Below are 21,811 nucleotides of genomic sequence, written 5' to 3' on the forward strand. Positions count from 1 at the left end.
GGAGTTTCCTCAAAAATTTAAAAATAGAGATACCTATGGTTCAGTTATTGCATTACTAGGTATTCACCCAAAGAATACAAAAATACTAATTCAAAGTGATACATGCATCACAAAGTTTATAACAGCATTATCAATAGCCAAATTACAGAAAGGGCCCAAATGTCCATCAACGGATATATGGGTAAAGAGGAAGTGGTACACACACACACACACACAGGAATATTATTCAGCCAGGAAAGAATGAAATCTTGCCATTTGCAACAACATAGGTGGAGCTAGAGTGTATAATGGTATGTTAAATAATTTACCAAAGAAAGGCAAGTTCCATATCATTTTACTTATATGTGGAATTTCAGAAACAAAACAAATGATCATGGGAGGAAAAGGGGAGATGCAAACCAAGAAACAGAGTCTTTTTTTAAAATTCAAGTTAGTTAACATACAGTGTAGTATTAGCTTTAGGAGTAGGATTTAGGGATTTATCACTAACGTACAACTCCCAGTGCTCATCCCAACAAGTACCCTCCTTAATGCCCATCACCCTTTCATCCCAGCCCTCCTTTTCCTTCCAGCAACCCTCAATTTGTTCTCTATAGTTGAGAGTCTGTTTTATGGCTTACCTTTCTTTCTGTTTTTATCTTATTTTTTAATTTTTTTCCTCCCTTCCCTCTATGCTTAGCTGTTTTGTTGCTTAAATTCCACATGTGAGTGAAATCTTATATTTGTCTTTCTCTGACTGATTTATTTCGCTTAGTATAATATACTACTTTGCTTCAAATAACAAGATTTCATTCTTGTTGAAGGCTAATATCCTATTTGTGTGTGTGTGTGTTTATATACACACCAACATATATACACCACATCTTCTTTGTTTATCAACTGGTGGAAAATTATTGTTGATAGTGCTGCTGTAAACATTGAGGTACATAGGCCCCTTTGAATCAGTACTTTTGTATCCTTTGACTAAATTCCTAGTAATGCAATTGCTAGGTAAGATGGTTGTTCTATTTTTCGCTTTTTGAGGAACCTCCATATTGTTTTCCAGAGTGGCTGCAGCAGTTTGCATTTCCATTAACAGTTCAAAAGTGGGGCACCTGGGTGGCTCAGTTGGTTGGGCAATTGCCTTCGGCTCAGGTTATGATCCCAAAGTCCCGGAATCCAGGCCCATGTCAGGCTCCCAGCTCTACCCAGAGTCTGCCTCTCCCTCTGACCTTCTTCCCTCTCATGGTCTCTCTCACTCTCTTTCAGATAAATAAATAAAATCTTTAAAAAAAGAACAGTGCAGAAGTGTTCCCCTTTAAGAAACAGACTGACTCTAGAGAGAAGACTGTTGATTACTAGAGGGAATGTGGTTGGGGGATGGTTTAAATAAGTGCTGGCTATTAAGAAGTACACTTGTGATGAGCTCTGGGTGTTGTATTTAAATGAATCACTAAGCTGTACATCTGAAATTAATATTACACTGTATGTTATCTTACTAGAGTTTAAATAAAAAATTAAAAATTATGAAGTCAACAACTATGACTGAATTACCATTTGTCTTTTATCATTTGTAGTTCTTTATATATTTATGTCCTCTGATGTTGGGCACATAAACATTTATACTTTTTATATTGTGTCAATGGATTGGCTCCCATTATCATTGTATGATGACCTTCTTTGTCTCTTTTTACCCTTTTTAGTGTAGTCCAATTTGTCTGATTTGATGATAGATATTCTTGCTTTCTTTTTTAGTGTTTTTGAAATATTTTTCTGTCTCTTTACTTTCAGTCTATGTATGTCTTTAAGATGTATGTCTTTAAAGTGAATCTTTTGTAGTCAGAATATTATTAGATCATGTTTTTTCATCCATTGAGCCATTCTGTTTCTTTTACTTTTATGTCCTACCCCCATATTTTCAGTTATAGATGTTTACATATTTTTATATTGCATAACCAATAACACATTTTGTTACTTATAGTTATCTATTTACTATGTGTTTTAACTTTTAAAGTACAGGTGTAAGCAAATGATACACCACCACTTCCATATTATAGAATCTAACTTTGACTATAGTTTCTAGTAAATTTTATTCTACCTTTAAGTGTTTTTATGGTGTTAGCATATTTTTAATTTCATTAGTAGATCTCCCTTTAACATTTCTTGTAAGGCAGGTTTAGTTTAGTGAATTCCCTCAGCTTTTGTTTATTCAAGAAAGTATTTCTTTTTTTTTTTTTAAAGATTTTATTTATTTATTTGACAGAGAGAGATCACAAGTAGGCAGAGAAGCAGGCAGAGAGAAAGGAAGGGAAGCAGGTTCCTGCTGAGCAGAGAGCCCGACGCGGGACTCGATCCCAGGACCCTGAGATCATGACCCGAGCCAAAGGCAGCGGCTTAACCCACTGAGCCACCCAGGCACCCAGGACAGCTTTGCTGGGTATAGTTTCTGGGTTGACAGTTCATTTTTTCTTTTCTTTTTCTAAAGATTCACTTATTTGAGAGATAGAAAGTGACAGAGAGAGTGCATGACAATGGGAGGGGCAGAGGAAGAAAATCTTCAAGCAGATTCTCCACTGAGCACAGAGCCCAACACAGGGTTTGATCTCATGATCCATAAAATCATGACCTGAGCCAAAACCAAGAGTCAGGTTAAGTGACTTAATCTTAAGTGACTGAGCCACCCAGATGCCCCAGTTGTTTTTTTTTTTCTCTTTCAATATTTTGATTATATCATCCCATTATCTTTTGGCCTGAAAATCTTATAATCTTATGAGAGTTCCCTTGTATGTAACTTTCTTCTCTCTTGCTACTCTCAAATCTTTCTTTGTCTTTGACTTTTGATAATTTAGTATATAATGTATCTTAATATTGCCCTGTTCACTGTTCAAACAGTGCCCTGTTGACTGTTCACTGTTCAAACTTAATACTGCCCTGTTCACTATTAGGGTCCTTTGAGCTTTGTGGATATGGATGTTTAGTTTTCTCCCCACGTTTGCAAAGTTTTCAGCCATTATTCCTTCAGATATACTTTCTGTCCTTGTCTCTTTCTCTTCTGGCATTCTCATAATGTAGAAAATGTTTTTTTGTTGTGTCCCATAAATTCCATTGTCTTTCTCCCTCTTTTTCTTTTTTTTTTCTTTTTGATCTTCTGACTGTGTAATATCAAATGATCTATCTTCTAGGTCTCTGATTCTTTCTTCTGCATGACTCAGCCTGGTTTTGAAGCTCTCCATTGAATTCTTCAGGTCAGTCATCATATTTTTCAGATCTAGGCTTTCTGGTTGTTGTTGTTTTTGTTTTCAGTGGTTTCTATTTCTTTGTTGAACCTTTCTTTCTTTTCATGCATTGTTTCCATAATTTCAATTAATTGTATGTCTGTGTATTCTTGTAGGTCAGTGTGCTAGTTCACTGTTCACTAGTTCAAAGGGATTGTTTTAATTCTTTTTTTTTTTAACTGTTCATTGATCCCCATTGCTTTAGGAGCAGTTATTGAAATTTTATTAGTTCCTTTGGTGGTGTATGTTGACCTGATTTTTCATGATCCTTCATTATTTACTTTAGTGCCTGTTCATTTCAGTAAAGACTCTCTTCTTTCAGACTTCACATGTTCTCTTTGACAGAGACAGTTCTTCACCAGTCAGCTCACTCTGGGTTTCTGAATATGGTGCTGGTAATGTCTTTGGGAAGGTGGAACTTGCCAACAGAATTTGTTTTGGGTCAAGGTCACTGCCTGAGCTCTGAGATTTTTGGGCTTCCTCTGGCTGAGAACAGTTGAATAGGATTGCTCGGTTGCTTCTCTGCACAAGCAGGTCAAGTTACCCCTTAGGTTATGTTCCACAATTGTCTGGGTTCCCTTGACAGACTTCCTAAATGGTTAAGTCTGGGTACTATACTCATTAATAGTTGATACTTTGAAATTGTTCAGTGTAACAGAACAGGCCCCAGTTTCTGCATATCTTCTTGTTCAGAAATTTAAATCAGGTAAGACTATGTGCTGAATTCCCTTGCCATATAGGGCCGCCAGTTTTCCTTTGCAGGTGGGAAAAAGCCATGGGTTCTGCTTTCTGCTTAAGATTAACTGTAAGCAAAAAAAAAAAAAAAAAGATTAACTGTAAGCAGGGCTGTTGGATGAGCTATGAATCTTCCCATGTGCTCTTGTTAGGGTCCCTAGGTTGGTTAGATAGGCAGCTGTATTTAACAATGGGAAGGGCTAAAAATTCATTTGTCTTGCTGGGTGGAGAGGGGAACTATTTTCAAGGGTGGAAGGCTCTTTGTTTTTGGTCTTGACTCAAGTCAAACCATGCCACCAAATTTCCTGGCTCGGTGGGGCCACTGGCCTTGCTCTGTGGATAATCAGCTTTTCCTGCCAGATTCTCTACTCAAGTATTGGTAGGCTATGATGCTCTCCAGGTGTGTCAGCCAGAGTTTCTTGTCAGGTGGTACTGGGAACTACACTTAGCAGTGGGTGTGGTAGGAAGTGTCTCCCCTCTGAGCAAGCAGGATAGCCAGCCCCAAGCAGCCTTCCATATATGACCAGTTGGAGTATCTGGTCCAGAGGGGTTTGGAGCTATGCTCATCAATGAGGGGGATTATGAATTAACTCCCCTAGCTGAGCAGAGCAGGTAAACTGACTCCAAGCTGGGAGAAGCTCTTTATTTATGGTCTTGATTAAAATTGGCCTACTGCCCTAATTCCTTAATTGAATAGTGCCCCTTGCTGTGTTCTGTGGATGATCAACTTTACCGGCTACACTTTAATCTAGTGCTGCTGAGTTATGCAGTTTCCAGGCATTCTGGCTAGCCTTTCTGGTTAGGAATGGCTAGAAGCTACACTCAGCAATGGGTTGGGCCATGACTTAGCAATCTCGGGGCAGATGAAGCTGCAGGGCTGGAAAGCTCTTCACTTGAGAACCCAAACAAGGCAGACCTGCAGCTTGCTGAGTTCTCCGGTCAGACTATACAACCATGCTGCTCTGCAGGTAAGCCATACCACTGGTAGGACTACTGCATGGACATTGCAGTCAGGAATTTGATCTGCCCAAATCTGAGTGCTAGTTGTTGTGAGCCCCTGTGTGTGATGAGTCACTTTTGCTCATTTCAATATGTTCTCCTTGTATGTGTCTTTTGACAGTTTGATTATAATGTGTCTCCATGTGAATCTCTTTGAATTTACCCTAGTAAGAGTTCATTGAGCTTTATGGATTTCTATGTGGAGAAATCAATGTGGAAAAATTTCTATGTGAAGAAAGTCAAAGACTTTCCTCAGATTTGGGAAGTTTTCAGCTATTATTTATTCAAATCATTTATCTGTCTCTTAGTCTTTTTTTCTTTTCCTTTTGGGACTTCTATAATACACATATTGGTCTGGTGGTTAATGTTCCATAAGTTTCTTAGGCCCTGTTTACTTTTTTTCATGCTTTTATTTTGGTCCTCAAACTTGATAATATCTAATTACTTTCCTTCAAGCCCACTGATTCTTTTACCTCTTCCTATTTTCTACTAAACTTTTTTTAAAAAAGATTTTACTGGGGCACCTGGGTGGCTCAGTGGTTTAGGCCTCTGCCTTCAGCTCAGGTCATGATCTCGGGATCCTGGGATTGAGCCCCACGTCCCCTCTGCTCAGCAGGGAGCCTGCTTCCCCCTCTCTCTCTGCCTGCCTCTCTGCCTACTTGTGATCTCTGTCTATCAAATAAATGAATAAAAATCTTAAAAAAAAGATTTTACTTATTTATTTGACAGACAGAGATCACAAGTAGGCAGAGAAGCAGGCAGAGGGAGAGGGGGAAGCAGGCTCCCTGCTGAGCAGAGAGCCCGATGTGGGACTCCATCCCAGGCCTGGGATCATGACCTGAGGGGAAGGCAGAGGCTTTAACCCACTGAGCCACTCAGGTGCCCCTCTACTAAACTCTGTGAGTTAAATTTTAAACTCAATTATTGTACTTGTCATTTCCAAAATTCCTGTTTGGTTCTTTTTATAATTTCTATCTCTTTGATGATATTCTCATTTTGCTCATATACCTTCTTCCTGTTTTCCCTTAGTTCTTTGTCATATCTTCCTTTAGCTCTTTGAGAATATTTAAGATAGTTGAGTTTGAGAAGTTGTCTGTGGATCTTGGATATCAGCCCTTTGTCTATAGTATCATTTGCAACAATCTTCTCCCATTCTGTGGGTTGCCTCTTTGTTTTGTTGATTATTTCCTTGGCTATGCAGAAGATTTTATCTTGCTGAAGTCCCAAAAGTTCATTTTCACTTTTGTTTCCTTTGCCTTTGGAGACATGTCTTGAAAGAAGTTACTGTGGCTGATGTCGAAAATGTTACTGCCTTTGTTCTACTCTAAAATTTTGATGGATTCCTCTTTCACAATGAGGTCTTTCATCCATTTAGGGTTTATCTTCGTGTATAGCGTAAGAGAATGGTCGAGTTTCATTCTTCTGTATATAGCTGTCTAATTTTCTCAGCACTATTTATCAAAGAAACTATCTTTTTTCCATGAATATTTTTTCTTGCTTCATTGAAGATTAGTTGACCTACGGTTGAGAGTCCAAATCTGGGTTCTCTATTCTGTTCCATTGATCTATGTGTCTCTTTTTGTGCCAGTACTATGCTGTTTTGGTGATCACAGCTTTGTAATAGAGCTTGAAATCAGGGAATGTGATGCCCCCAGGTTTTTTGTTTTTGTTTTTGTTTTTGTTTTTCAACATTTCCTTGGCAATTCAGGGCCTTTTCTGGTTCCATACAAACTTTAGGATTGTTTGCTCCAGCACTTTGAAAATTACCATTGGTATTTTGATCAGGTTGATGTTGAAAGTATAGATTGCTCTGTGCAGCATAGACATTTTAACAACGTTTATTCTTCTAATCCATGAGCATGGAAAATTTTTCCATCTTTTTGTGTCTTCTTCAATTTCTTTAATGAGTTTTCTGTACTTCTTGAGTATAGATCCTTTAGCTCTTTGATTAGGTTTTTTCCAAGGTATGTTATGTTTTTGGTGCTATTGCAAATGGAATTGATTCTCTAATTTCTATTTCTACAGTTGCATTGCTAGTGTTTAAGTGAGCAACTGATTTCTGTGCACTGATTTTGTAACCTGCCACATTACTGCATTGCTGTATGAGTTCTAGTAATCTGAGGTTGGAGTCTTTTGGGTTTTCCACATGAAGTATTATATCATCCTTGAAGCCAGAGAGTTTGACTTCTTCTTTGCCTATTTGAATACATTTTATTTCTTTTTCTTGTCTGATTGCTGTTGCTAGGACTTCTGCTACTATGTTTAATGATAGTGGTGAGAGTGGGCATCATTGTCCAGATCCTGATCTCGGTGGAAATCTCTAAGCTTTCCACATTGAGAATTATATTCACTGAGGGTTTTTTTATATGGATTTTATGAGGTTGAGAAATATTCCCTCTATCCCTATACTCTAGAGAGTTTTAATCTGGAAAGAATGCAATATTTTGTCAAATGCTTTTTCTGCATCCTTGAGAGGACCATATGGATCTTGTCTTTTCTCTTATTTACATATTATATCACATTGATTGATTTGCAAATGTTGAACCACCCTTGCATCCCAGGGATAAATCCCATCTGGTCATGGTGGATAATCATCTTAATGTACTGTTGGATCCTATTAGCTAGGATCTTTTTGAGAATTTTGGTATCCATATTCATCAAGGATATTGGTCTGAAATTCTCCTTTTTGATGCAGTCTTTGCTTGGTTTGGGGATCAAGGTAATGCTGGCCTCAGACTGAGTCTGGAAGTTTTCCTTCTGTTACTATTTTTTTAAATAGTTTTAGGAAAATAGGTACTATTCTTTGAATGTTTGGTAGACTTACCCAGGGAATACATCAGCCTGTGGACTCTTGTTTTTTTGGAGGTTTTGATCACTAATTCCATCTCATTTCTGGTTATTGGTCTATTCATGTTGTCAATTTCTTTGTGTTTCAGTCTTGGAAGTTTATAGGTTTCCAGGAATGCATCCATTTCTTCCTGGTTGCTTAACTTATTTGTATATAGCTGTTGTTAATAATTTCTGATAATTGTATTTATTTCCTTGCTGTTAGTTGTGACTTCTCTCCTTTCATTCATAATTTTATTAATTTGGGTCCTTTCTCTTGTCTTTTAGATTAGTTTGGCCAGTGGTTTATCGATCATATTAATTCTTTCAAAGAACCAACTTCTAGTTTCATTGATGTGTTCTACGATATTTCTGATTTCTGTTCTAATCTTAATTATTTCCCTTTTCATGTATGGGCTAGGTTTAATTTGTTGTTGATCCTCCAGATCTTTAAGGTATAAAGAGAGCTCGTGTATCCAGGAATTTTTTATTTTTTTGAGTGAAGCTTGGGTGGCTATGTATTTCTCCCTTAGGACTTAGGCCTTTGCCGTATCCCATAGGATTTGTATTGATGGTCTTCATTCTCATTGGTTTCCATGAATTGTTTAAGTTCTTCTTTGATTTCCTCATTAACCCAAACATTTTTGAGCAGGATGCTCTTTAGCTGCCAATTATTTTAATTTCTTCCAAACTTTTCCTGTGATTGAGTTCCAGTTTCAAAGCATTGTGGTCTGGGAATATGCAGGGAATAATGCCAATCTTTTGATATTGGTTGAGACCTGATTTGTGACCCAGTATGTGATCTGTTCTGGAGAAAGTTCCATGCGTGCTCAAGAAGAATGAGTATTCTGTTGTTTTAGGGTACAATGTTATGTGTATATCTATGAGTTCTATCTGGCCCAGTGTGTCGTTCAAAGCTCTTGTTTTGTTTTTTTTTTTAAGATTTTATTTATTTGACAGACAGAGATCACAAGTAGGCAGAGAGGCAGGCAGAGAGAGGAGGAAGCAGGCTCCCCACTGAGCAGAGAGCCCAATGTGGGGCTTGATCCCAGACCCTGGGATCATGACCTGAGCTGAAGGCAGAGGTTTTAACCCACTGAGCCACCCAGGTGCCTCTTCTCTCTCTTTTTTTTTATATACCATATTGTGTTCCTTGATTTTTTAATTAATTATTTTTATTAACATATAATGCATTATTTGCCCCAGGGGCACAAGTTTGTGAATCATCAGGCTTACATACTTCACAGCACTCACCATATCACCAAACTGGCAAAGCTCTTGTTTCTTTGTTGATTTTCTCCTTAGATGATCTATCTATGGCTGAGAGTGGAGTGTTGAGGTCTCCTACAATTAAGGTATTATTATCAATATGTCTATTTTGGGCAACAGTTGGCTTATGTAGTTGGCTGCTTTCATGTTAGGGGCATAGATATTTACAATTGATAGATCTTTTTGGATAGACCCTTTAAGAACGATATAGTGTCCTTCTGTATCTCTAACTACATACAGTCTTTAGCTAAAAATCTAATTGGTCTGATATGAGAATTGCTACCTCAGCTTCCTTTTGAGGTCCACTGGCATGAGAGATGGTTCTCTATCCCTTCCCTTTCAGTGTGGATGTATCTTTAGGTTCAAAATGAGTCTCTTGTAGACAGCGTGTAGGATGGCTCCTATGTTTTTATCCAATCTGCAACCCTGTGCCACTTCATAGGAGCATTTAGGCTGTTCAAATTAAGAGTGATTATTGGAAGATAAGATTTTATTGTCATCATTTTGCCTATGAAGTCCTTTTTTCTATATATTGTCTCTGTAAATTTCTGTTCTATATCACACTTGGGGTCTTTCTCCTTTTACAGAACCCCACTTAATATTTCTTGCAGAGCCAGTTTAGTTGTTACATTCTTTCAGTCTCTGCTGGTCCTGGAAGCTCCTTATCTCTCCATCCATTCTGAATGACAGCCTTGCCAGATAAAGAATTCTTGGCTACATATTATTCTCATTTATTGCCCTTTCTGGTTTGCCACGCCTCTGTGGACAGGTCTGATGTTATTCTGATGTTCCTCTCTCTGTATGTAAGGACTCATTTCCCCCTAACTGTCTTTAAAATGGTTTCCTTGGTTCTAAGATTTGTAAGTTTTACTATTACATGCCAGGGCATTGGTCTGGTCTACGTGGTTCTGGGAGGGGTCCTCTCTGCCTCTAGGATGTGATTACTCATTTCCTTCCCCAGATTAGGGAAGTTCTCCACTCTGATTTGGTCAAATATATCTTCTAGTCCTCTCTCTCCATCCCCTCAGGGATCCCAATAATTCTGACATTGGAATGTATCATGGCATCATTTATTTTTCTAATTCTGTTTCCATGGATTTTAAGCTGTTTGTTCCAGGCCTCCTTTTGCTCCTTCTTTTCTATCAGTTTGTCTTCAGGATCACTAATTTGTTCTTTTGCATCATTTACCCTAACTGTTAGAGTATCTAGATTAGATTGTATCTCATTGATAGCATTTTTAAATTCTGCCAGATCCACTCTCATTTCTGGCCTTAGAGAATCTATATTGCTCTTAATAGTTTTCTCCAGCTTATTGTCTTCATAACTGCTACACTGAAGTCTATTTCTGACATCTTGCTTAGATCCATATCCATTAAATCTGCAAGAGAGGTCATTGTCTCTGGGCCTTTCCTTTTTTGGGTGTTCCTCCTCCCAGTCATTCTGTTGTGTTGTGGTTGAGTGGATGTATAGCTTAAAATATCAACCACAATCCAGGGAAGGTTCAGAGAAATCTGAAGTCACCAAACAAACAAACAAAAACACCAGCCAAAATGAGACACAAGAGTAAGATTTATAAGGTACAAACAAAAACAAACAAACAAGAAGACTGACCCAAAAAAACCCCAAAAATAAACAAACAAACAAACAAAAAAACAGAAAAGCAAAACAAAACAAAAACAAAAACAAAGGAACCCAAAATAAAAGGCACAGGTTATGGGACAGTGGTTATAATCCCTCCATTTGGATCGGGAAAGGTATTTCAGTTCTTCCTGGGTGTATTTTGTTCTCTTTGTTAGAGAACTCTACTTCCCATAAATACGAGAAAATTAAAACTGGTATATATATCAAGGTAGTATTGAATAAAGAAAAAAGGACTACATTGACACTTATATTTATATCTATATAAAATGAAAAAGAAAAAGTGTATGTTTGAAAAAGTTCAAGTTTAAAAGTTACTATGGAGTATGTTGTATTAAACATCTAGTTGAAATGATAAGTAGGTTAAAAGAAAAAGAGAGAAAAGTTGTATCTAAGAAATATACAGGCTGCAAGGCAATACCAGGAGCTTAATATATTGTTTTCCCCTTGTTCTGAAAGTTTACAGTTTAAGAGAGACCCTGCGGTTCTTGTCCTCTTGTTCTTTCAGCTTGTGTTCTAGGGGAACAGGCTGCCATGTTGTTTTTCAGTCAGTCCTACTTGGGAGGAGTTGCCTTGCCCCCTATTAAGGGGCTAGACCCCATGGAAACTGGTTTTTCAGGATTTTGTTCTCTGGAGGCTTTTGTTCTCTGGCGGCTTTTTCACCTTTTTGGAAGGTCATAGCAAAGTAAACTGTCTGCACTCGACCTCCGGCTCAAAGAGAAGCCGCAGTCTGCTCCCATCTGAAGCCTCCAGAGTAGTCTACCCTTCTTTAAGTGACACTGAAAACAGTAGCCTCCTATAAGTGGTGTGTGCCCCCAGCGACCCTTTTAGTGGTTGACTGTGGACTCCTCTTGTCTCCATACCCTCATGCCACCAAAATCACCAGTGATTCTGGTCCTGGTGTTTGCTGTTTCTGGGACCATTGGCTTAGGTCCATGTCTGTCACCACCAGGTCCCAGCATTTGCCCCTTAGGCCCCTTTTTTCTGTTTGAGTGCTGTTATCAGTCCCTTCCCTTCTCGCAGCCATTGGTCTCTAAGATATTGCTGGTCCCCAGGTGCAGGACGTTTTTGCACTGGGGTATTATTTTACTTTCCAGTGGCTAGCTTCTGGTGGCCCCCTCCCCCTTCTGTTTATCCTCCAATATCTGTCTGCACAATCCCAACTCATCCTTCATAACTCTTGACTGATGATCATCTGCCCCCGTAGAGATCCAGACGTGTATAATCTTACATCTCAGGCTGATTTCATGGGTGTTCAGAGTTGCTTGGGAGATTTCTAGGTAAATTCAGGGGACCGGTTGAAAAGGAGTCCCCCACTTCTCCACCATCTTGGTGGAACCTCCTCTATTTTTCATGGAATTAGATATAAATTTATTTTGGTATTCATGGCCTCCACAAAGTAACCCTAATTCCATTTTGAGTTCTAGTTGAACTGTTCTTTTCCAGACACATCCTATCCTTTTATTCCATCGTGCCCATGCTCTTCTCTTCCCCTGGAATGCTCTTTGTTATTTCTATCAAAATTCTGCTCATTTTTTTAAGGTTCAGCTGAGATAAATCCTCAAGTTGGATGTAGTTTTGCCATATCTTGAACTCCTATTGCATTTAATTTGTTGTATCTTTCTTATATTAAAGTCATTTATGTTCCTTTCTTACCTTTTCCTCTCATAATTCTGCCCTCTAGGAAATTATGTCTTACACATCTTCTTTATTTCCTATAGCACCTAAAATAGCACCTACTTTAGAAGAGATGCCTGATAAATATTTGAACAGATTTCAGTTAGTTACTTTGGAAAGTTATCTATACTTACTTCAATGATGTTTAATTTGTCAAGTTATTGAAGTTCTTTACAATTGCTTTAAGAGCCTCTGAGTTTTTTTAAATGCTTTTTTAAAATGCAAAATTTTTTAATGCAAATTTTTTAAATGCAAATTTAAATGCAAAGTTTTTTTTTTTTTTTGACCAGGGGTGACTTTATTTCTGATTTTTGTTTTGGTTTCCTATGTTGTGTTTGAAATCGACATAGCAGTTCAAATGTCTTTGGCCTGTCAGCTCTGTACACCCACCCAGTGTGGCCCTGGAACTCAGGACCCCCACAGATCAAGAGTCGCCTTCCTCGGGGATCCTCTGGACCGAGCCAGCCAGCAAGGTGCCCTGAAAGACGTGTACTTGAATCACAGGTGTGAAGTCTGCGCCCATGAACTTTGCACTGGGAAACCTTATTTGGATCGTCGCACTCTTGGGGGAAATACTGGTGAAAGAACATTGTGTAGCTAACTACGGAGGAACTGACTTGGAAGGAAAACCTTCTTTTGCCGGCTTCCCGGAACTGCAGCTCGGGGACCGCCACTAAATGCAAAGATTTTTTTAAATGCAAATCATTTTGGGAAGAATTTGATTTTGGAACATAAAATTTATTCTAAGCTACACTTAGTGAATAATATTGATGTTCAATTTGGGCTTTTATGTTTTCAGTTAAAACAAAGGGAATATGAATTAATGAGACAGAGTCTCTGTCTCCCAACTCCAAAAGAAAAGTTCCCAAAATGTTTTCAACAATGGCAACATCATTGTAATGACTTTATACCTTCCTAAGTTTTCTACTTTGAAACATACAATACTCATTCAAATGTGTCAAGTTTGAATATATTTGTTACATCAGTCTTGTTTCTTTGTCAATTAATTTTACAGTTTTCCAAACCATGGTGTTGAAAATGTGTTTGGAATTTAAATATCATTTAAATGATATGTATATTGTGCTGCTCATTTGAATTACTATTTTTGTAGCTTCTGGTGAAGAAGAAATTAAATCATCACTATTGACCAAACAAAACTTTCCACATTTGAAGAAAATATGTTTATACAGTATTATTATTTTAAAAAGCATACAAGTTCAGCTGCTGTGGTTGGCTTTCCTGAGTTTTACCAGAAACACAAAGAACTGAGAAAAGATTCTTTTTTAATTCTTATTTATTTTTTAAATTTCTTTTCAACGTCCCAGAATTCATTATTTATGCACCACACCCAGTGCTCCATGCAATACATACCCTCCATAATACCCATCACCAGACTTACCCAACCCCCATCCCCCTCCCCTCCAAAACCCTTAGATTGTTTTTCAGAGTCCACAGTCTCTCATGGATCATCTCCCCCTCCTATTTCCCCCAACTCCCTTTTCCTCTCCATTGAAAAAAGATTTGAAGTAACCAGGAGACGGTAGTTGAATATAGCATTTGAGTATTATGTAACTGGTGTCCCAGAATTATTAAAAAAAAAAAAAAAGGTGAAACTTCATCTATTCCCAATGCACATAGAATTGATAATATTTGTATGTGAATGTCCTTATAGGAGTTTTCTATTTTCTTGGTTACATACAATTGACATAAGCAGAAAAACACATTTTATCTATCCATCTATCTATTTATTTAATTTCATTTAGAGAGAGAGCAAGTTTCAGTGGGGGGAGGGACAGAGGGACTCTCAAGCAGCCTCCCCTGAGTGTGGATCCTAACATGGGGCTCAATTCCACCACCTAGAAATGACGTGAGCCAAAATCAAGAGTCAGACACTTAACTGACTAAACCACCCAGGCACCCCAGAAAAAAACCCACATTTTATATTCTTAAAATGTATAATGCCCAATTTTAAAGACATTCAATTATAATGTATATTGTATGAACCTTTTTTTAAATTTCATATGCAACTTTTTAATACTTGTTTATGGGGGGGTTGCAATTTGTTTGGTTTAACATGTTTTTTGGAGCAAATTTATATAGCCAGTTTTAAATTATCATAACGGGTGGAAGGAAGCATGTGCACAGATAATCCAAAATTGTTGGGTATCTCTGTTTTTTCAAGAATATATTGTGTGATTATTGCAGTAGTCTTACCTCTTTCACTGAGCTAGCAACCAATATACTTTACAAACATTATGTTATATAACAAGTACTGATGTGAGGACAAGAAAGTGGATGTTTTAAAGAACTTTTTTCCATAAAAATTTCATTATCACTCAGTTTACCAATTTTATTTATTTATTACTTTAGTTTACCATTTTAAGAATCAATTACTCAAAACTTTTCATGATCCTCAAGCATTATAGTTTATTGCCACGTTACTGTAATGGGATTTTTAACTCAAATAAAAGTATTTTTTTTCCTTAAAAGTATTATTTGGAGTTTATATCATTAATTTTTCTTAGGCTATCCCTTATGTTGGTGTACTTTGAACTCAAAATAAAATTTCAGATCTAGTGGCCAGGGCAGTAATAATTTATCTGAATTATGAATAATTAAGGATATTACTTTACTATTTGCATTGACTGTTTGAATATCACTCCTTATCAGTGGCATAATAATGATTCATAGGTCATCACTAAATGTAATTTTATCAAAACAATAAATTTTCTATTCAATACCATATTCTCAGCATCACCAACTTGCAAGGCTGATTTGACTTGTCAGTCTCTCAGGAGGTATGTGTTTGGGAGGGAAGGAGAAGGCAGCACGAGAATTTGGAGTATTCCCCCAAACTTGTGAATCCCAGGGAAATGTATGGTTACATCTAGGCTACTCTGTATTGTAACTCACAGGACCACCTTGGTCTCTGTAAACAGTTGCCAGAATCCAACTAGAGTAGCACTTATCTCCTTGTGAGACAATGCTGATGTAATAAGGTTTTGCTGGCTATTCATCTTAGTAGTTCCTGCTTAAAAAGGAAATTGCGGTTATGTAGGCTAAGTCTAGAAAACTAATATATAGCATGATGACTATAGTTAATAAGTTAATTATTATAACATATATTCTACAGAGTGCTGAATTTTTACTAAAAGAATTTTCTTTTTTGAAGATTTTATTTATTTATTTCAGAGAGAGCACAAACAGTGCAGAGGGGCAGAAGGAGAGGGACAAGCAGGGAGCCTGAAGCAGGGGTTGATCCCAGGACCCCAGGATCATGTCCTGAGCTGAAGGCAGATGTTTAACCAATGGAGCCACCAGACTCCCCTATAAAATTTTTCTTGTCCACAGAATTTTGAAGCATGCTTCTAGGCCCCAATAATGCCCTAGAAATTTTCTTGAATTCCCAGGGAAACTGTACTACTTCTAAAGGAAGACCCTTTAAATCTGTTGTGTTCAATAAGGAAATGGCACTGTCTACATGGGGCATATGCTCTGAATGCATAACTATCTTGACATCCTGTATGAATTTTTTGCTGTTGATCATTATTTGAAGTACTGCCAATGCATACCTTACTGAAATTCCATTTCTTGTTTCCACAGATTTCAGGAAACCTTACTGTGCCTTGGATTACAGGGTGTTCTAGAAAAAGAGCAGTAAGTAATCTTTCATTTAAAACAACAAGTAGGGTTTTCCCCTCTGTTGTTATTAAGAATGCCAATGAGAATATTTTCATGATTATTTATAAAGTTGGCAAAATTGAGCCTCACTAAAACTGCATTATCTCAAAGTACATATTCTGAGATCATAATATTTATATATATTACCAATATAATCTTAAATGAAATGTAGTATTCAGTGTACCATCTAATCTTTGAGCAAGTTTTTATAGTTTTAAAAAGCACACAAAGGTAATTAATGGGATAGGTGAAATAGAGGGGAATAAGAAGAGCATTGAGTAATGTATAGAATTGTCGAATCATTATATTACACCCCTGAAACTAATATATATCTAACACTATATATTAACTATACTTCAGTAAAAAGATAAAATACCATAATATTTTTATATCTAATTATCCCAGTTAATTTGATCATATAATTGAATTGTGATTGATTTAAATGTCTCGATCAAAATTAAGAAATTTACATTACTATTTATTTTTAGTGCATTTCAGTATTTTTATGGTTGTAAAAGCCTTGACACACAATATGTTTTTTCCTTTAAATTCAATTATCCAATGATTAGTATATCATTAGTTTTTGATAACATGTTCAACTATGCATTAGTTGTATATAACATCCAGTGCTCATCACATCACTTACCCTCTTTAATGCTCAACACCCAGTTACCCCATCTCTCCACCCCCCTCCCTTTCTGCAGTCCTCAGTTTGTTTCCCAGAGTCAGAAGTCACATATGGTTTGTCTCCCTCTCTGATTTCATTCATTTCCCCCTCCCTTCACTTATTATACTCTTAACCATTCCCATGTGATAATTGTCTTTCTCTGATTGACTTATTTCACTTAGCGTAATTACCTCCAATTCCATCCATGTATATGTAAATGATATTCATCTTTTCTGATGGCTAAGTAATATCCCATTGTATGTATGAGCCACATCTTCTTTACCCATTCATCTATTGAAAAACATCTTGGCTCCTTCCACAGTTTGGCTATTGTGAACATTGGTTCTATTAACATTGGGATACATGTGCCCCTTCTTTTCACTATATCTGTATCTTTGGGGTAAATATACCCAATTGCTGGGTCATAGGGAAGTGCTATTTTTAACATCTTGAGGAACCACCATACTGTTTTCCAGAGTGGCTGTACCAGTTTGCATTCCCACCAACAGTGTAATAGGGTTCCCCTTGTTCAACATCCTCACCAACATTTGTTGTTTCCTGCCTTGGTAATTTTAGCCATTCTAACTGGTGTAAGGTAGTATCTCATTGTGGCTTGATTCATATTTCCCCAATGGCAAGTGATATGGAACATTTTTTCATAGGTCTTTTAGCCATTTGTATGTCTTTTTTGGAGAAGTGTCTCTTTATGCCTTCTGCCCACTTCTTGACTGTATTCTTTGTTTTTTGGTTTCATAAGTTCTTTACAGATCTTGGATAACAGACTTTTATCTGATATGTCATTTGCAAATATTTTCTCCCATTCCCTAGGTTGCTTTTAGGTTTGTTGATTGCTTCCTTTGCTGTGCATAAGCTTTTTATCTTGATGAAGTTCCAGTAGTTCATTTTTGCTTTTGTTTCCCTTCCCTTTAGAGATGTGTCTTGCAAGAATTTCTGTATCCAGGGTCGAAGAGGTTGTTTCCTGTGTTTTCCTCTAGGATTTTGATGGATTCCTGTCTTCACATTTAGATCTTTCATCCATCTTGAGTTTGTCTTTGTGTATGGTGTGAGAGAATGGTCCAGCTTCATTCTTCTGCATGTGGCTGTCCAATTTTCCCAGCACTGTTTATTAAAGAGACTGTCTTTTTTCTGTATGATATTCTTTCCTGTTTTGTTGAAGATTAGTTGACCTAAGACTGAGGGTCCATTTTTGGGCTCTCTAGTCTGTCCCATTGATCTGTGTCTGTTTTGTGCCAGTACCATACTGTCTTGATGATTACAGCTTTGTAACATAACTTAAAGTCAGGCATTGTGATGCCTCCAGGTTTGGTTTTATTTTTCAACATTCCTCTGGTGATTTAGGGTATTTTCTTGTTTCACACAACTTTTAGGATTGTTTTTTCCAGCTCTGTGAAAAATGTCAATGGTATTTTGATAGGGATTACATTGAATGTGTAGATAGCTCTGTGCAGCCTAAACATTTTAGCAATGTTTATTCTTCCAATCCACAAGCATGGGATGTTTTCCCATTTCTTTGTGTTCTTCAGTTTCTTTCATAAGCATTCTGCAGTTTGTAGTGTACAGATCTTTTACCTCTTTGATTAGGTTTATTCCAAGGTATCTTATGGTTTTGGTGCAATTGTAAATGGGATACGTTTCTTAATTTCTCTTTCTTCTGCCTCATTGCTAGTGTATAGAAATGTAACTCATTTCTGTGCACAGATTTTGTATCCTGTCACTTTGCTGAATTGCTGTATGAGTTCTAGAAATTTTGGGGTGGAGTCTTTGGGGTTTTCTACATAAAGAATCACGTCATCTTCAAAGAGTGAGAGTTTGACTTCTTCTTTGCCAACTTGAATGTTTTCATTTCGTTTTATTGTCTTATTGCTGAAGCTAGGACTTCTAGTATAATTTTGAATGACAGTGGTGAGAGTAGACATCTCTGTTGTATTCTTGATCTTAAAGGAAAAGCTCTCAGTTTTTCCCCACTGAGAATGATATTCACTGTAGGCTTTTCATAGATGACTTTTATGATATTGAGGTATGTTCCCTGTATCTCTATACTTTGAAGAGTTTAGAAACCTAGTAGATCAGAAAGGTGTGACAAGTTATATTCAGGGTACTAAATGGGAAGAACATGCAATTAAGAATATCCAGCAAGGCTGTCATTCAGAATATAAGGAGAGATAGAGTTTCCAAGACAGACAGAAGCTAAGAGAATATGTGTCCACCAAGCCAGCCCTGCAAGAAATATTAAGGGGGATACTGTATGTAAGGAGAGACACCAAGAGTAACAGAGCAGAAAGTAACAGAATCATTCTTCAGAAACAGGGACTTTGCAGGCAATACAATGGCACTAAATTAATATCTTTCAATAGTTTCTCTGAATGTAAATGGGCTGAATGCTCCAAACAAAAGACACAGGGTTTCAGATTGGATAAGAAATAGGATCCATCCATATGCTGTCTAAAGGAGACTCATTTTGAACCTAAAACACCTCCAGATTGAAAGTGAGGGGGTAAAGAACAACTTACCATGCTAATGGATCTCAAAAAAAGCTGGGATAGCATTCCTCATATCAGACAAATTAGATTTTAAACCAAAGACTGTAATAAGATATGTATAGGGACATTATATCATACTTAAACGGTCTATCCAACAAGAAAATCTAGCATTTCAGTATTCAAAAGTAATGAGTAACTAGTAGTTTAACAGTCTTATTTTGTTTTTCTGACTTCCTACCCCAACCATTGTGATTTGTATAATGTTAATAACAAAAACTTAATTAAAATTGTGTTTTATCAAAGAATCTTATTCAGTTGGTCTGTGTGGGACCTATAAATCTGAATTTTAAGAAACACCTCAGGAGATTTCGATGTAAATGGTCAATAGATGGGAAACCATTAAAAGATTTTAATTATAAAAGAGACGTAAATAGAATTTTAGAAAGATAACTCAAGTTACTTTATGGTAGGTAGGTTCAGGGATAGTAAAACTGAAGCTAGGAACTTTTGTACTGTACGGGATTATGTAGACTCTTTTTAACTTTCTCTTCCCTTCAAAACAGAACTATAAACCATGAAAATAATATAGGATGCCACCAATGGAGATTTCTAAAAGTTGGAAAGGAAGCAACTTGTTAGTAACTCCAGGACTTGGAAGAACTACAGGGTATTTTGTCTCCCAATTAACAACAGAAGGTAACCAGGCCAGGCATCTCATGACCCCCAGTGTAATAAGAGAAAACAGCTTGGGTAGGCTCATTCCTCCCATTGTTGGGGTGGGAGTTCCCAAACAGCATGAAGTGATCCTGGCAATATTGCCATAGGAGAGCAGTCAGAAGCCTCAGTAACAGTAAGGGGACCAGAGAAGTGTTCTTATTCTCTGTTGCACCTGAACCTTTCTTCCTTTGGTGGAGATACCAGGGAGAAATACCAAAGGGAGATGCCACAAAAAGTAGTTTGACCTGGAAAACCTCTTTGGCCTGGTTAAGTCAGAGAATTATTTCCCCAACTTAGAGAATCAGGTGGCTTGGTTAGCACCAGCAAAAGTGATCAAGGCACTATATGTGCACAGCTTTGTCAGTGTGCTGTTCATCACTGAAGGATAGAAAATCTATTTTTCCACATGGAGACACTAGCCCAGGTGGTACCAAATAAATCAAGCAATTAAAACAACACTATAGCTTATTTGAAAATTAAAATACCACCAGAAGGTACCATTAGAACCACAGCCCATAAACATCAGCCTGGAACTGTGTGCCTGCCTGGTAAAATAAAAAAAGATTTAAATAAAACCAAAAATCTCTTTATATAACGGCCACAGTATTCAGGAAAAAATCACTCAGAATACCAAGAGCCAGGAAAATCACAGAATGAATGATAAGAGACAATCAACTGGCACAAATACTGAGATGAAGTAGATAATGGAATTATCTGACAAGGATTTTAGAGCATCCATTATAAAACTCTTCCAACGTGCAGTTACGCATTCCTTTGAAGCAAACGAAAAAAATAGAAAATCTCAAGAAAACAATCAACGTTATAAAAGAACCAAATGAGAATTGTAGGAATGAAGAATATAATAACAAATAAACCTGCAGGATTCCTCAAGATTTGAGTGGTGATAAAAGAGAACAGAATCAATGAACCTGAGGACAGAGTGATAGAATTTAACTAACTGGAACTAGAGAAAGAAAATAAACTGAAAAATATTAGAGGCTTAAAATCCTGTGGAAAAATAACAAAAGATTCAATATTTGTGTCATTGAAGTCCTATAGTAAGAGGAGACAGAGAATGGGACATTAAGAATATTCAAAGAAACAGTGGCAAAAGCATCTCAAATTTGGGAAAAAATCTAACATTACCTACAGATTCAAGAAACTGAGTGAATTCTAAGCAAGAGAGATGCAAAGAAATCCATACCTAGGAGCATCATAATTAAACTTCTGAAGACTAAAGACAATGCAAAAAAGTCTTGAATGCTGTCAGAGAGAAATGATGCATTACTTCTGGAAGAATACCAATTCAAATGACAGTGGATTTCTCATCTGAAACCTTGAAGACCAGAAGGTCAATATTTTTTCACATGTTGAAGAGGATAACTTTCAACCAATAATTCTTTGTTTGACAAAACTATCCTTCAGGGAATGAAGTAACAATAAGACATTTTCAGATGAAAAGAAGTAAAGTAATTTGTTGGTAGCTTGCCTACTCTGAAACAATGGCTAAAGGAAGTTCTTCACAAAAAAAGAAAATGATAGAAGAGGAACTTGGGGGCAGTAGGGAGGAAGAAATAACAACAGAAAGTGCAGAAATAGGCCCGTCTTGCTCCTCATGAATTTTCTATATTATATTCTTGATTAAAACAAAAATAATAGTACCATTTCTCTGATACCCAAGACAATGGTACTTAAAACTTGGAAGATTAAAGGCATATAAACAGAAGTAAAGTTTCCACACTTTGTCAGAAGGGGTAAGTTATGGAAACCAGTACACTATGACCAGTCACATTATGTGTATTTGATAGCGAGAACGATCAAAAACTACAAAATAATACACTATAAAA

At 37.0% G+C, this 21,811-nt stretch overlaps 1 protein-coding gene across 1 annotated transcript in view; it reads left to right on the forward strand.

The window, feature by feature from the left end:
• HDX (highly divergent homeobox) overlaps positions 1-21,811 on the forward strand; it is a 195,752-nt gene that overhangs the window by 31,885 nt on the left and 142,056 nt on the right. The window contains exon 3 of the mRNA XM_044235562.1: positions 16,002-16,055. Coding sequence (XP_044091497.1) covers positions 16,002-16,055 — 54 coding nt within the window. The remainder of the gene's footprint in view (positions 1-16,001; positions 16,056-21,811) is intronic.

The sequence above is a fragment of the Neovison vison genome, chromosome X, assembly GCF_020171115.1.
Source record: "Neovison vison isolate M4711 chromosome X, ASM_NN_V1, whole genome shotgun sequence".
NCBI classification, from domain to species: Eukaryota; Metazoa; Chordata; class Mammalia; order Carnivora; family Mustelidae; genus Neogale; species Neogale vison.